The following is a 14013-nucleotide window of genomic DNA, read 5'->3' on the forward strand; positions in this document are numbered from 1 at the left end:
TGGGTGGAGCTGTCATCAGAAATCGTCCCTGAACCCTGCCTTAAAAGATCGGCCCTTTCCGGAAAGTGGACCATAGCACCCTGGAATGAATCGACCAGGAGATTTCGGGGCAGTCAGTCCTTTTTGCTACAAGTTGACTACGACACTGCGTTAACCATCTTGAGCCTGGAGACATTGAATTATTTTGTGCCAAGATGCATTTTAGTACACGGTCCAATCTTGGATATCATCTGGTGGCATTGCGCTAGGGGGACTCTAAGACGGGCACAGCGATACGCACAGACTTCCACAGCGGGACACAACCCCCCAATTTCACATGACAGCACACCCGCCCCTGCTCTCGAGGGCGTTGATCCGCTCCGTCAGCCGCCGGATGTCCTGCTCGTTCATCCGCCGCTCGTCCTGCAGCGTCTGCTGTAGCGCGTCGACCTGCCGCTGGTACTCCTCGTGCAGGGCCTCGATGACTGTCTTGCTCTCCTGCGCCGAGCTCTTGATCAGGTTGTCCATCTCGGCGAGCTCGCGCTGGTGCTCTGCCTTCATCTGCAGGATGTGCTCCATGACTTTGCCGCCAGCCTTCGTGTCCTTGAGCGGCAGGTTGTGCTTGCCCATCTCCTCCTGCAGCTGCAGATAGAAGGGCTCGTTCTTGAGCAGCAGCTTGGCCACATCGACGGCCGACTCGGGCGTGCCATTGTGCCGCACGTTCTTGGCGCCAAACGTGAGCAGCAGCTTCCAGAACTTGTCCTTGAGCTCTTGCTCGCGCTGTGTCCCCTCTGCCTCGGTGACCTTGTCCCACATGCTCGTCGCGAGCACCACGTTCTTCAGGTTCTTCTCGCCCGTCAGGTACCGGAACATCTCGAGGTTCTTTGTCGAGTGGTGCGTCACGCGGTTGTCCGAGATGGGATGCAGGTAGATGATGCCCGAGAGCTTCATCTTCTGCTTGTACGCCGCCGCCAGGTAGTCGGCAATCATCTGCAGGACTTCAGTGTCGGACAGGTGCGTGTCCGAGAATCCTGGCGTGTCGACGAAGCGCACGGTCTGGCCATTGATCTTGGTTTCGACAACCTCGATGTCGCGGGTGCCTTACAGCAAGTCAATTTTCAGTCCTCAAAGTTCCTTGAGTAGTATGGATACTTACAAGACGTGAGGTTGTGGCCAATCTTGAGATCCTTTCGTCCAGTGACCTTGGAGATGAACGTGGTCTTGCCAGACCCAGTCATTCTACCTCCGAGAGTCAGCAAGTACGTTCTTTTACACACACACGGGGGTTTCCCGACTTAAAAGAAATCGCATAAACTCACCCCATAACGGCAATAAGCACATCCTCATTCCACATCTTCTTGTACATCGACTGCGTGTACTTGAGCCCGCGGTCCATCATGCTCGGTCCGCGCTGCAAGTCAGACTGGGTCTGCGACTGCGGCGCATCCTCGTCCTCGTAGGCCAGTGCGGCCGCCTCGGCCGACATGTACGAGTCCTCGAGGGAGCCGGGGAACACCCGCGCACTGGTAGTGCCACTGGCACCATGGCCACCGCCGCCGCCACCAGTGGCGGCGGCTCGCAGAGCAGGAGGTTGCTCGTCGAGCGGCCACACCGTGTACGGTGGTATCTGCTGCTGCTTATGCTGTGATGCTCCTGTGGCGGCGTGGGTCCCCGCTTGCAGTGGCTTCCCAGTGCCCGACGTGGAGCCCAACGGGCCGGGCGACGAGGACATGTCGGACACTGCTGCGTCGTCGTCGTTGTTGAGCATTGTAATCACGTCAAACTCCTCGTCTTCGTCTGAGACGTAGTCTGGTTTTTTGAGCTGCGTCATAGTGGTGGTGGTTGTCCTCCTGTCCAGCTCCGATACTGAAGTGTGTGACACTCGAGGAAAGTGAGATGTCTGTTTCTGGCTTGTCGGCTTCCTGGTGCGGATGGGCGAGAAATATCGATATCCAGAGGCACGCACGGTACCAAGATATGTCTGTCCTCGGGAGGGGACCAAAAGAGGACGATCGAGAAAACGCAAGCGTGTGCCCTGCGCCACAGATTGGTTTCTGACTAAAGTGAGCTCTAGAGCGGAAACACAAGTGTTTTAAAGAGCGCTAGTGCACGCTGGTTTTTGTCGTCTACCGAGCTTCACCGAGTGTTGGTAGCTGCAAAGTGGAACAAGTGCACCACCCATGGCGCTTCGCTTATCTGCCAGTTCTCTCGTCCCAAGCAAGCGCCTTTGCCTGACCGAGGCAGTAGCAAACAAGTTGCACCGGGTCTCTCCCTTTTGAGGGGCAAAATAGCTTACGTCATTTGGGGGTGGGCGTTGTGCTGTGGGTGTGTGTATGTGCATTGGGACAGGTTTGTGAACCGACTGCACGTGCTCATGCTCCGTGTCTGCCTGTTGGCTGCCTCTCTCCTTCTGTCCCCTCACTGGGCTTCAGCGCTATCAGCCTGCCAAGACTTGGGGTGGTGGTGGTGGTTGTTGTCTCGAATGGGGTAACAGGTGGCGAACTTGACTGGTGTCAAAAGAAAAGTGGGACTGTGGCAGGGATTGGTGCGGCCGTCCTTCCGAGCAACAGCAGGAGTCCTCGTGGGTTGACACATTGTCAGATGGCATTGGCAAGATTCTAGAATTCCCTCTGAATATCTAATGTGTGTGCATGTCATTCCACGGCCGGCTGAGGAGGATACAACTCAACTAGCTGTAGTAGGGTCCCTAAGTTCATAGCATTGCGATATCCAGAGCTTACTAGGCACCCGGGAGAATCCAGCATTTGGCCGGCCGCGCTCCTCACCTATCTCAAATCCCAGTCATCCAACAAAGATCAGCGACTTCAGAATGACAGGTCCGCATTTGCATCTATGCAAGGGCGTGATCAAGCACGCGAGAACGCTGACTGATGATTCCAATTCCAACCTCCCACAATATTTCAGACACAAATTTATACAATGCCCTCCTCTTTCACAAACTTTCATACATACTCAGAACTTTGCATGGCACCTTCCTGGTAACCTTCAGCCTGCCCTTCAACGCCACCAGGCACGGCCTCCAGCTCCGGGTCGACCTCGGTCCCAAGATCTCTATCCTCAAGGAAGCGCCTGCCGAGGAGGGCATCAGGCAGGTAGTCCTGCTTGACCCGCCCGTCCACGTAATTGGGGTTGTACTTGTACTCCTTGCCGTAGCCCAGCTCCCGCATGAGCCGCGTCGGCGCGTTGCGCAGGTGTATCGGGACGGGGAGGCCAGCGACCCCGGGCTCCCGCAGCGCCGCCATGGCGTTGCTCAGACCTCGGTACGCGCGTGTGCTCTTGGGGGCCAGGCAGAGCGCGACCGCGCAGTGCGCGAGCGGTATTCGCGCCTCGGGCATGCCGATCTGCTGGGTCGCCGTGTACGTCGAGGTCGCCAGTGTCAGGAGGGAGGAGTCTGCGAGGCCGACGTCCTCGGAGGCGATGACAACCATGCGCCGGGCGACAAATAGAGGGTCCTCGCCGGACTGAAGCATCCGGGCGAGGTAGTAGAGTGCCGCGTCAGGGTCGGAACCCCGCACGGACTTATGGAATGCGGAAATAGTATCGTAATGCTGGTCGCCGGCCCTATCGTAGACTAGCGTCTTTGTCAGACTCGACTTGATGTCGGCCTTTGTCATGTTTGGTTGATATGCGAGTGATAGAGCAAGCTCAAGCAGGTTCAGTGCTGTCCTTGCGTCGCCATCTGCAAAGTTGCAGAGGTATGTAATCAGCTCCTCGTCTAGCAGCGGCGACGGCTGCAAGCCGCTCGTCGATATCTCCTCGTCCAGCGCCCGAAGCAATATTCGCTTGACATCCTCGACCGTGAGTTTCTGCAGCGTAAAGGTCCGGCACCGCGACAGCAACGCGCTGACGACCTTGAAACTTGGGTTCTCCGTCGTCGCACCGATAAGTGTTATCGTGCCCGCTTCCACGGGCTTCAGAAACACGTCCTGCTGCGCCTTGTTGAAACGATGTATCTCGTCGCAGAATATTATTGTCTTCCTCCCCGTCAGGCTTTGCTCGTTGGCCGCCTCGTTGAACAACTTCTTGCACTCGTTTACTCCCGAGCTCGTTGCGTTCATCTCGATAAACCTCGCTCCAGACATGTGCGCTATACACCTTGCGATCGTCGTCTTGCCAGTCCCCGAGCCTCCCCATAATATCATCGAGGGCACGCGGTCCGTCTCGATCAGCGACCGCAGCACTCCGTTTGGTCCGACAAGCTCCTGCCCAAACACATCGTCAAAGTTGTGGGGCCGCATACGCTCGGCGAGAGGGGCGGATTTGTTCGTCTTCGTCTTTTTCGTGCTCCGGCCTGTCGGTGGCGGGCTACCAGTGTCAGCCGGACCCCGATTTGAATGGAGGCCACTGGCATCAGGCATGGGAGAGTCCTCGATCGCACCAGGCCCTTCGTCAAAGGATCGCTTTGTGCCCAGTGTTGACTTCGCGCCGGCGGTGCCACTCGGTGTGCTGTGCTTCACGGCCGGCGACAGGATGCCGTTTCCGCCGCCCGTTCCGTTTGTGGGTGCTGCATGTCTCTTGGCTGAGGGCGTCTGAAAAAACGACGACGCGGGGCGTTTCTGAGAGGCTGCCACGAGGCCGTTGCTCTGGGTCTGAGTCGGTGTCGGCGACGGGGCGGAAGGATCAATTATGAAGGTCTGGCAGCCTGAGTCGAGGTGGTCGTTGATCTTGACCGGCTGCACAGGCTTGCCACAAGCCGGGCACTCGACCATGGTCGCATTTGACGTTTCTGCTGTGGTGAAAGGGGTCGTCTGCGGCCGGTAAGGAAGATAGTCGCGGTCGGGCTGGCCCCAGCGTGAGCAGCGGCTTCTCTTGAGAGGTCAAAGGTGTCAAGGCGTGATCTTGTCAAGAATGGAATCGGCGACTTGAGTGAGGATGAACAGAACGTTTGACCCTTGATCCGTGAGAGTGCCGAGCTCGGCTCCACTGTAAATTAATGACGGCCCGGGGCACTTAGGAGCCGGACGCGTTCTGAAGCGCGACATGCCCGTGCAACTGTGCTTATCGATTACGGCGCACTTCGTCAACTTGACTTGACTCGGCGCTGATCAATGGCGAGGAACATTCAGTGCCTCAAGATAGGTTTCTGGACATGATGCCGCCATGAAACTAGTGAATGTTGGTCATGTGTGCGTACATTCGATTGTCCTTGTTCCCATTTATGAAGGAACCTTTAGGCGCTGTAATTTCTTGCTGGGCCTTTGCGACGGCAAACACGAGAGGCACGCGCTTCTACACAAGTGTGCGGATGATGCCTCAGTCTATGGCGGTGACAGTCCCGTTTTCCACGGTCTCCTGAATCACAGCCTCGTGGCTTGCCCAACTTTGAGGGCACAGATTAGGATAACGCTTCCATTGCAAATGCCGATTCTATTCAATCGTGGATAATGAACTTCGATTACTTCCGCTCCTCAATGCATGCATCATCTCCTCTTGCTCGCCGCGCCGACTCTGCTGCGCTTCGCTGGCGGCGCAGGCTCACCCTCCCCTTCACTGTCCTCCTCATCTGATGATATGTCATCATGGTCGACCTCGTTCTCGTCAAGGTCCTCCTCGCCCTCGAGCTCTTCCTCGTCGTCTTCCTCGTCATCCTCGAGGTCGCTCGCGCCCTCGTCGCCTTCCGAGTCATCGTCCGCGAAGCCGTTGGTGACGGGCAGTCCGTCGTCATCATCCTCAACATCGAATCCGGCGCCAGAGGCCTCCTCCTCGCCCTCGACGTACACGACGCCTTGCTCATCGTCGTCATCGTCAGAATCGTCAGAGTCGGCAGCATTGCGCATGCCGCGGCGCAGCTGCATCTGAGACTCGAGCAGGTCAAGCTTGCCCTTGAGCGACAGCAGCGAGGTCAGACCTCTGGATCGCTCCTCCAGAACCCTGTGGAGCTCTCCGAGCTTCTTGGCAAGACCGGGCTGCGTCGCGAGCGCGCCGCCGTGGGCGACCAATGTCCACTGCACCCAGGTCATGAGGCTGCCTGCTCGGCCTGGGCGCCTGTGCATCCTCGAGGCAAGCTTCGTCAGAAGAGTGCCGGCCAGCGAGGAGTCCAGCCTTTGGATCGTGTTCGCTACTGTGTTGAGGTCGGTCGTGTGCAGACAGGACTCGAGCAGGTCATTGTCGTCGGTTCGCAGGGCTTGTGTGAGGACCGTGCCGAGCGATGCTGAGCTGGGCGGTGCGAGGACACGGCCAGTGTTTGCGAGGGCGTTTGTGGGCGGGAGGAGCAGGGCGGAGGGGACGTCTATCGTCTCCTCGACGCGTGCGAGCTCGCCGAAGGTGGGCTGGGCGGGCTCCTGGTCTGACTCGGCATCGTCGGCCGAAGCCATCTCGGTGTCCTGGTCGGCGCCAGCTTTTGATGATTCGGCGGCTGTCTGGGCGGAACCGTTTGTCGCGGGTGCTTCCGAGGCATCGCCTACTTCCTTCTCAGCTCCTTCGTCATCGGAGCCCTCGTACTCGCTGCTGGCAGAGTCACTTGAGATCTCAATCGCATCCTGCTTGTCCGTCGCAACGTCCGTCGAGATGCCTGGCGCTGTGACAGCGGTCTCGGACTCATTGATGTTGGCCTTGGTGGCCTTCTTGGCACTCTGCTTCACCACCGGCTGAGCAATCTTGCTCGGTGCTTTCCGCTTTGTCGACATGGCAGTATGGGAATTGGAGTCTTTAGCGAACGCGAGATTACGCAGGAAACGACGATCGCGATGTGGTGGCAATCTGCCTGGCTTGATGTCTGGGTCGCTTTTGTCCTGGGGAGCGCCGTGGCAAGTAGCACAGACTTGTCGTCGAAGGTGTGCCAGTCTTTGATCCACCAAAGAAATCGTCGGCCTGCAAGTCTGGATTCTCAGGGCCGGAACTCTTGCGTTGACTGGGCACGCGCGAGGTCCCGGGCTGGTCGTCAACTTTTTTCTGCCGATAAGACGCTGGGCCACTCTTATCGACAGCGATAAGCGGCCTGTTTTTCCGAGAAGGGGCCGCCTCTGCACCTTGGACGGACGCGGACCAGACACGCTTGCAGCATCCAACAGTGGGGCTCGACCTGTTACTGCATGCTTTCTCGCAGCCAAGCCCAGCTTAGATGTCAATCAAGCTGGAGGCCTGGGTAACAGGCACAGCCATCACCATTTTCGTACCAGAGCTTGGTCCTACGCGAGTGCCCACTCCGCAATGGAAAGGATGGGAAGTCCGCGCGGACGGCAGAGGACACCTCTAGTATCTAGAACAATACAAGCAAGCCTGCATGTGGACAGCAGAGGTTGAGCCCCGTACTGGGCGAGATTCGCACGCGGCAGGGGCTTGTGCAGCGCGGCCAGCAGGGACACACCGCAACACTGACTGTGGTGCAGCCAGGTCTCCGGGCTCAGAAATCTGCTGCAGCCGACTGACTTGCACGAGGGGACAGTTGAGCCACATCTTAGCATTCATGACCATGGCAGAAGGTTCAAGCCAGTTCCTCAGGAAGTCGGAGCCGCTTCCGTCGAGCGCCACGACTCGCGTAGATCGTGCAGGTCGGCACAGCACCACTAGGTAAGTGGACTACCGAGGGGCAGAGCAAGTTCGTCTTGCCGTGGACGCCGCCCGTCTGCACTCCTTGGGCAGAGATGTTTTTGGGCGTGATGTGTCAAAACCCACAAGGCTCCAGAACGCGTCATGATGGCCCGTTCGTTGTCACTTCTTTGCCCACATATGTTCCCGTGCCTAAGCTTGGGAGACTGCCGCGTGCCGATGCTGCGCCCAAGAAAACGAGAATGCGCTCGGCCTCTGATTGGCTCGCCGGCAGTCCCCGGGCTCCACCCTGCATCCTTCGCGCCCCCGGCTCTCTCGCCCAGGTGTGTGGCCGGAAGGATGCTTTCCAGATTGCTTTTGGCCTCCCGGCGTGAATGCCTGGTGCCGGCCGTGCGGGTGGGAAAAGGCCTGCTGCGTGAGAGTTCCATCCTCCTGTAAAAAGTCGGCGACAAATGTATTCGGGCTTCTTGCTGGTACCAGACTGACGAGAGACCATCAAGTGGACACTGGGATTTGACGGTGAAGGGGAACCTGGGCACTCGTGATGAAGTGGCCTTAAGTCCAGAGCAAAGTAGCGGGACTCCCAGGACCCTGCACTGGAGGTCTTGGCAGCGGAGCTGACCCGTCAACGCAAATGCGACAAGTGCTGATTCGTCAGGCGCCCCCAATGCTGGCTTGTTTGGGCTGCGAGGGTGGAGACGGGCCTCGCGACCCACGAGCTGCAAAGTATCGCGACTTGTGGTGCTGCGACCTTGTGGCTACCCGTGAGAGCTCGCGCTAGGCAGGGGAGGGCCCCCCCTTCCAGGACGAGCGCGACGGGTCCACCAGGCGCTCGAGGCAGGAGCAGGCCAGGCCAGGCACACCTGGGGAGCAGGCAGGCAGGCAGGCAGGCAGCCCTGGAGGCGGGCAGGGACTCGAGTCTGGTCGCGCACCCTGAGGCCGCGGGCGCGCGAGTGCTGTTTGCTGGGCAGATGAGCACGGTCCAGGATAAAGATGCGCCGGCCGATTTTTTTTATTTTCGATCCTTTCCTCTTGTTTCTCCCTCTTGCCCTCCCATCCGACCAACCACAACCGCGAGCGCGCACCCAGCCCTCGCACCCCCCTCCCCCCCTCCTTCCTCGCCGCCCTCGCCGCCCTCGCCCAGCACCGCCGCCTGTGCGCCTGCTCCGGGTGCCCGACCTCCCCGTCCCGCGCGTGCCATCACCTCGCTGTCACTGGCCGGCCATCATACATAATCGAGGAGCCCCCCTTCACCCCCCCATCCGACACCCAACACACCCGAGCCCATCCGCCTCCGCCGCACGCCTGCACGCCCGTCCTGCCCGCTGCGCGCCATCACCACCCACTTCGAGGTACATCACAACCAAACGTCCAGCTTCTTTTCCGAGCTGCACCGCCGACCACCGTCCGCCATCATCGCATTTTGGGGCTTTTTTCTCGTTGTTCTAATTCCCCCGTCACTGCTTCCTGTGCCCTTGTCTGGGTCTCTCCCCCGGTCTCTCCCCACCACTCGTCACAGCCGCCACGTTACCGCGTGCAGCCGACCTTCCCAAAGCGGTCAGTTTTGAGGCTATCGCCAAACCGTCTCCACACAGCAACCGCCCACAACTGCGCGGTGTACTCGTTCGTGTGTTGTCGCAAACAGCCACCAACCTGCACGCCTCAATTTTGAGACCAACTAGTTGAAGGTAATTATTTTCTTTGTTCATCTACGCAACACTGTCGATTTTCTTGCAATGCACTCCCTTATTCCCATCAATACCCATTCTCGGCCAGTGAGACGCGGTTCTGCGACGCGCTCAGCGAAACCCATGCACTGCGACCCGTAGGACCTCCAATAGCATCCTTCGTGCAGCACCACTTTAAGACCATCTCACGTCTGTCTTGGCGCGCCATCGCCGTTGTGTGGTACTCATCCCAATTATCGCACGGCTATCCATTCTCATTCAAATCGGCCGGCAACGTCGCCTTTCGCGCTTTGTTTCTGTAATGCGACATTGCCAATCTTTGGCAAAACTGCCCCACCGCTGTGGCTTTCGAGCAATCTCGACTTTCGGATCACGCGATGTATCATGCATCGTTTTCGCATTTCCTGGCCATCTCTGCGCCCATTCCTGAGCGACACGGCACAAGAACGCGAAGCTGGTTCGAGCGTTCCTCTGGCCAGCCGTTATGTCTGAGCCCAGACCCTTTCAGTGCCACACTTTGTTCACTCATTGCGTGTTCACTACGCGACCATGTCAATTTCATGTTGCACATCCACCACAGGCTCAAGTCCTTTCTTGCTAACTCGATTTCCAGTATCAGGTATCGTCCGCCTTGATGGTTCACGCATTTCAGTCGCATTAAGCTCTCGAGCCTTCTCAAACACGCGCGGCTTCTGTGTCTGGTTGCTGCGGATGGCCGTCATGGCAACTGAACAACCTCAGACTGTGCCTGCAGAGCCCAAGTCGACTGTCATTGGCACCGCAGAGGACAAGATGGTTGTCGACTCAGCGGCGCCCACTTCCGTGAACGGGTGAGTCCAACTTCCACAGTGCCTCATTGCGAAGTGGCTTTTTTTTTTCTTTTAGCTAAGCCCTCACTTCCACAGGCACAGTACACCCGTCGCATCTGATTCTGCGCACAAGGCATCTGCTACCAATGGCGATGCTTCCGAGCCTGCCGAGGACGCTGCCAAGGCGCATAACGCGGCATCCTTCAAAGCCAACTCGGATTTGTCCGCTCGAACAGACAAGGATGCCCAAGACCCACAGCCGACTGTCAATGGTGCTGAAGACAGTGACATGCCCGATGTCGACGGACAAGCTTCAGACAAGAAGGACGCGCCATCCACAGATGCCGCTGTGTCAAAAGACTCGGGACTCCCCAAGTCGCCGTCCTCTCCCAAGCCTCGGGAAACGGCCGCTGCAGCTGACTCGATGGATGTTGATTCTTCGACGGACCGCGCAGATGTCGCTACCAGCGCAGAGCATGCGGAAAGCACGCAGGACACGTCCGCAATGAGCGATGTGCCGTTGGTAGAGTCGCCTCGTGAAGTGCCACAGGACAAGACTGATGACGTCAAGCCCACGGCAGATACTCCAAAGGAGTCTGAACAAAGCAAGGTCGATGTGAGCATGAAGGACAGCTCTGTTTCTCCGGGTGCAAAGGTGGCGCGCGAGCGTGAGGAGGATTCCGCCGATGAACCAGCGGCCAAGCGAGCGAGAACTGAGGAACCCACCGAGATCACTGCCGACTCGCTAACGGTCGCTACGGGCACGCCGGGCGCATCGCACGAACGGACAGAGCCTGCTGACGACGGGGAGACCGACGCCCGCGAGATCACCTCGTTCCAGAACAAGCAGATTCGCGGGATTATCGCGGGAATCAAAAAGACCAAGAACGGAGGCAACTTCCGCAAGTCGGTCCGTGACCTCTGGCCTGGCTTATGGAATGACTACTCTCAAAAGGTCGAAAATCCCGTGGACCTGTCGCTGTTTGAGTCGAAGCTGCGTGACAACAGCTACGCGAATTACGGCGAGTTGAAGCAAGATGTGCGACTGCTCTACCAGAACTGTGTGCTTTTCAATGGCGAGAACCACATCGTGACCAACGCCGCCGCCATTGTTAGAGATCAGATTTTTTCGAAACTTCCAGAGATCTCATTGCTATCAGAACCTGTACGAGCCGAGAAGAGCAAAGCCCAGCCATCGCGCCTCGCAGAATCCCGCGCCGCCACCCAGCCACGGCGTCAATCTCAGCCTCAATCGCGAGTTGCTACGAGCCCGAAGCCCAAAGCGGACGTTGCCTCACATGCGACGCCCTCCAGCGCGACATCGACCAGTGCACCTGCCTTCGCTATCCCGCCGAATGGCGTTCCCCAAATTCGGCGCGACTCGACAAGAGACGATGGAGACCGGCCGAAGCGGCCGATTCACCCTCCGAAGAACCGCGATCTTGATTACGCTGGCAAGGGTGCGCGCAAGAAGAAGCTTGACCCTGAGCAGAAGTTCTTCGCGGAGGTCTTGGCTGAGATCAAGAAGGGCAAGCACTTTGCGCTGAATCAGTGGTTCATGGAACCAGTAGATCCTGTCGCGTTCAATATCCCCACCTATTTCAGCATTGTTAAGAAGCCGATGGACCTCAGAACAATGACTGAGCGCAACGAGGACGGCCAATACAAGACCGCCAAGGATGTTGAGAAGGACATGCGTCAGATCATCACGAATTCCGAGCTGTTCAATGGTCCTGACCATGACGTTACAAAGATTGGAAAACAGCTGGAGACGCTGCTCAAGTCCGAGCTCGCCAAGAAGGATTCTTGGATGGCCAAGAACTACCCGCCTGAGCCGGCAAACTCCCATGGTAACGGCAGTCCCGATCGCAGTGCCGATGAGTCCGAGGATGAGAGTGAGGCCGAGCCGGAGGAAGAGGACAACGAAACGATCCGGAACCTGCAGAGCCGGCTCAAGGAGGAGCAGGATAAGCTCAACACCCTCATTGGGTCAAAACGACCAGACCTATCAATGATAGAGATCCAACAGTCCATGGTCTCGATGATTCAACGCAAGCTCGTCGAGGAGAAGACCAAGTTCCACAGCGAGAAGAAGCCGACCAAGAAGAAGGGTGGCGCCAGCAAGAGTAAGGCCAAGGCCAGTGCTGGAGGTTCGTCCAACAAGAAGGGCGCCGCGGGTGGTGCTGCATCGAAGAAGGCCGGGGCCGCCAAGAAGGCGGCTCCCCGGAAGAGGTCGATTGGGCCGCTCGAGAAAGCTATTATCGCCGAGGGCATCAACGAGCTTGACGGCAACACCCTGACCAGAGCTGTCGAGATTATCAAGCGCGACACTGGTCAAAACGTGGGTTTTTGACCTCCCTATGAGGATCTGCCTCTTGCCACATGAAGTGTAACTGACAATGATACAACAGGAAAATGACGATGGTGAGATGGAGCTTGATATCGACGCTCTGTCGATCGACGCTCTAGGCCGGCTCTACGACCTCATCCACCGGGCACACCCGCACATTCGTGCCAACCTTGAGAAGAAGCCTGAATTTGCGAAGCAGCAGGAGTCTCCGGAACCGGAGGGCTTCATGAAGTCCGGTGGCACCAAGAGCAAGAAGAACAAGCCCATGAACAAGCATGAGCAAGAACGCAAGATCGAGCAGCTCCGGGAGCTCAAAGCGCAGCTTGCACGCCACGGCAGCGGGAGCCAGGAGCCCTTCCCTGTGGAGGGAGATGAGCAGCACGACAACGAGTCGAGCGAGGAGAGTGATTCAGAGGAGGAATAAATTACCCGGGATTTGGACCGTGTCGAGCAAACACCATGAATTGCTCTGGACTTTTGCCGGGAGGCGAACATTCCTAGTCGTCGCTCGGCACCGCCTATTTGTGCCCTGGAAATGAGCTTTGTCCCTTTAGCGAAGGCGCAAGAGGTTCACGACATTACGATGTCGTGGCAATGTTGAATTGAGAAGTTGGGGTGCGAGGTGGTTAGGCATATTACCTCTGGTCGGTTTCGGGAGCGAAGCACAGATATACCTTGACTGTACAAAATATATCCTCTCCACGACTCGGGCTGCGTTGTGGACAGCATCGCGTCTGGATCGTGGGAATCACAACCACGCAAAGCACCTCCTGGGCCGAACATGTGGCCGCTTGAGATTGTGCAGTTTTGTCTCTTGTTCAAGAAAAGGCGATGACGATGCTTCCGCCGTGAAATGTCAGGCCGGAAGGTCACAGTGGCTCAGTGCTGACGCTCTTCTGTCTTGTGGAAGATGGCGCGGCGATGCAATGAGCTTGGTCCCCACCACCACCTCCGTCTTCGGAGCTGAATGCATGCACGCTTCTCACCTGTATTATTGCCCCGATTTGTTTTATCTTGATGGTTGAGTTTTGAGCTGTCCGGCAGGATGATGGCATATGTGTGTGCCAACCACAAAGACCGTGTAACGAATATATATATATATATAAAGAGGGCTCTGACGTAGCTCTCTCTCTCTCGCCTGTGTTGTCTGCCAGGCTCCGCCCCGCCAGCCCACGAATTGTGTTGTTTGGCTTGTTTCAACATTTGACGTTGGTTTGGCCCATCTGCGTCAGCCAGCAAGGTCCGGGTCAGGCCAGGTCAGGCCAGGATAGGCTCGGAGGGTTCGGCTTGCAAGCAGAGGCAACACGGATGTGATGATGATGATGATGATGATGTTGGGGATGATCTGTCTGTATGACATGGTGTCAGGGTTTTTTTCTTTGGGCATGTTCTGATTGGCGAGAGAGGGTGGCAGGCAGCCTGGGAACAGAAGGGAAAAGTGAGGAAACAAAACCGGATCTTGGAGGGGGTGGGGGGGGGGGGGGGCATATGATTAGCGGTAGTGGCAAAATGCCAACGAAGGGAAAGACGATGCGGTGGTGGTGGCAAAAGCCTGAGACTGCTGGCTACAAGCCTTCGTCAAGAATGTCAAGTATGTCAAGTTACACATATACACCCTAGTGTGTGCGTGTGTGTAGTGGCTAGCGGTCCGCACGCCGAGCTGTCGAGTGAAATAAGA

The 14013-nt window shown here is 57.5% G+C and overlaps 5 protein-coding genes across 5 annotated transcripts; 1 reads left to right on the forward strand and 4 right to left on the reverse strand.

Moving 5' to 3' along the window:
* Positions 1-165: 165 nt before the first annotated feature.
* On the reverse strand, positions 166-1321 carry B0I36DRAFT_309836 (P-loop containing nucleoside triphosphate hydrolase protein). Its single transcript, XM_046152185.1, has 2 exons — positions 1136-1321; positions 166-1079 (listed from the first exon to the last, which is right to left on the reverse strand). The coding sequence occupies exons 1-2, from the start codon at positions 1215-1217 to the stop codon at positions 313-315; spliced, it is 849 nt and encodes a 282-aa protein (XP_046018114.1). The 5' UTR covers positions 1218-1321; the 3' UTR covers positions 166-312.
* Positions 1322-2589: 1268 nt separating this feature from the next.
* B0I36DRAFT_309838 (ATPase) lies at positions 2590-4890 on the reverse strand. Its single transcript, XM_046152186.1, has one exon. It carries the CDS (start codon positions 4707-4709, stop codon positions 2943-2945), a length of 1767 nt encoding a protein of 588 aa, XP_046018115.1. The 5' UTR covers positions 4710-4890; the 3' UTR covers positions 2590-2942.
* Positions 4891-5283: 393 nt separating this feature from the next.
* On the reverse strand, positions 5284-6878 carry B0I36DRAFT_309839 (Dip2/Utp12 family-domain-containing protein). The gene has a single exon (XM_046152187.1). The coding sequence runs from the start codon at positions 6624-6626 to the stop codon at positions 5421-5423; it is 1206 nt and encodes a 401-aa protein (XP_046018116.1). The 5' UTR covers positions 6627-6878; the 3' UTR covers positions 5284-5420.
* Positions 6879-9402: 2524 nt separating this feature from the next.
* Positions 9403-12400, forward strand: B0I36DRAFT_4901 (uncharacterized protein). The gene is made up of 2 exons (XM_046162952.1): positions 9403-10006; positions 10082-12400. Exons 1-2 carry the CDS (start codon positions 9726-9728, stop codon positions 12336-12338), a joined length of 2538 nt encoding a protein of 845 aa, XP_046018117.1. The 5' UTR covers positions 9403-9725; the 3' UTR covers positions 12339-12400.
* Positions 12400-13340, reverse strand: B0I36DRAFT_4918 (uncharacterized protein). Its single transcript, XM_046162957.1, has 2 exons — positions 12975-13340; positions 12400-12875 (listed from the first exon to the last, which is right to left on the reverse strand). Exons 1-2 carry the CDS (start codon positions 13116-13118, stop codon positions 12462-12464), a joined length of 558 nt encoding a protein of 185 aa, XP_046018118.1. The 5' UTR covers positions 13119-13340; the 3' UTR covers positions 12400-12461.
* Between the last annotated feature and the right edge of the window lie 673 nt (positions 13341-14013).

This window comes from Microdochium trichocladiopsis (genome assembly GCF_020744255.1).
Source record: "Microdochium trichocladiopsis strain MPI-CAGE-CH-0230 chromosome Unknown B0I36scaffold_1, whole genome shotgun sequence".
Classification (NCBI taxonomy): Eukaryota; Fungi; Ascomycota; class Sordariomycetes; order Xylariales; family Microdochiaceae; genus Microdochium; species Microdochium trichocladiopsis.

Excerpts from the sequence above, each read along its gene's own strand:
- B0I36DRAFT_309836 (XM_046152185.1), bottom strand. The coding sequence starts at position 1,217 with ATGACTGGGTCTGGCAAGACCACGTTCATCTCCAAGGTCACTGGACGA. Across the intron at positions 1,080-1,135 it reads TGGCCACAACCTCACGTCTT|GCACCCGCGACATCGAGGTT; the intron begins GTAAGTATCCAT and ends ACTTGCTGTAAG.
- B0I36DRAFT_309838 (XM_046152186.1), bottom strand. The coding sequence starts at position 4,709 with ATGGTCGAGTGCCCGGCTTGTGGCAAGCCTGTGCAGCCGGTCAAGATC.
- B0I36DRAFT_309839 (XM_046152187.1), bottom strand. The coding sequence starts at position 6,626 with ATGTCGACAAAGCGGAAAGCACCGAGCAAGATTGCTCAGCCGGTGGTG.
- B0I36DRAFT_4901 (XM_046162952.1), top strand. The coding sequence starts at position 9,726 with ATGTCAATTTCATGTTGCACATCCACCACAGGCTCAAGTCCTTTCTTG. Across the intron at positions 10,007-10,081 it reads GCGCCCACTTCCGTGAACGG|GCACAGTACACCCGTCGCAT; the intron begins GTGAGTCCAACT and ends TCACTTCCACAG.
- B0I36DRAFT_4918 (XM_046162957.1), bottom strand. The coding sequence starts at position 13,118 with ATGTTCGGCCCAGGAGGTGCTTTGCGTGGTTGTGATTCCCACGATCCA. Across the intron at positions 12,876-12,974 it reads GCTCCCGAAACCGACCAGAG|CTCATTTCCAGGGCACAAAT; the intron begins GTAATATGCCTA and ends AAAGGGACAAAG.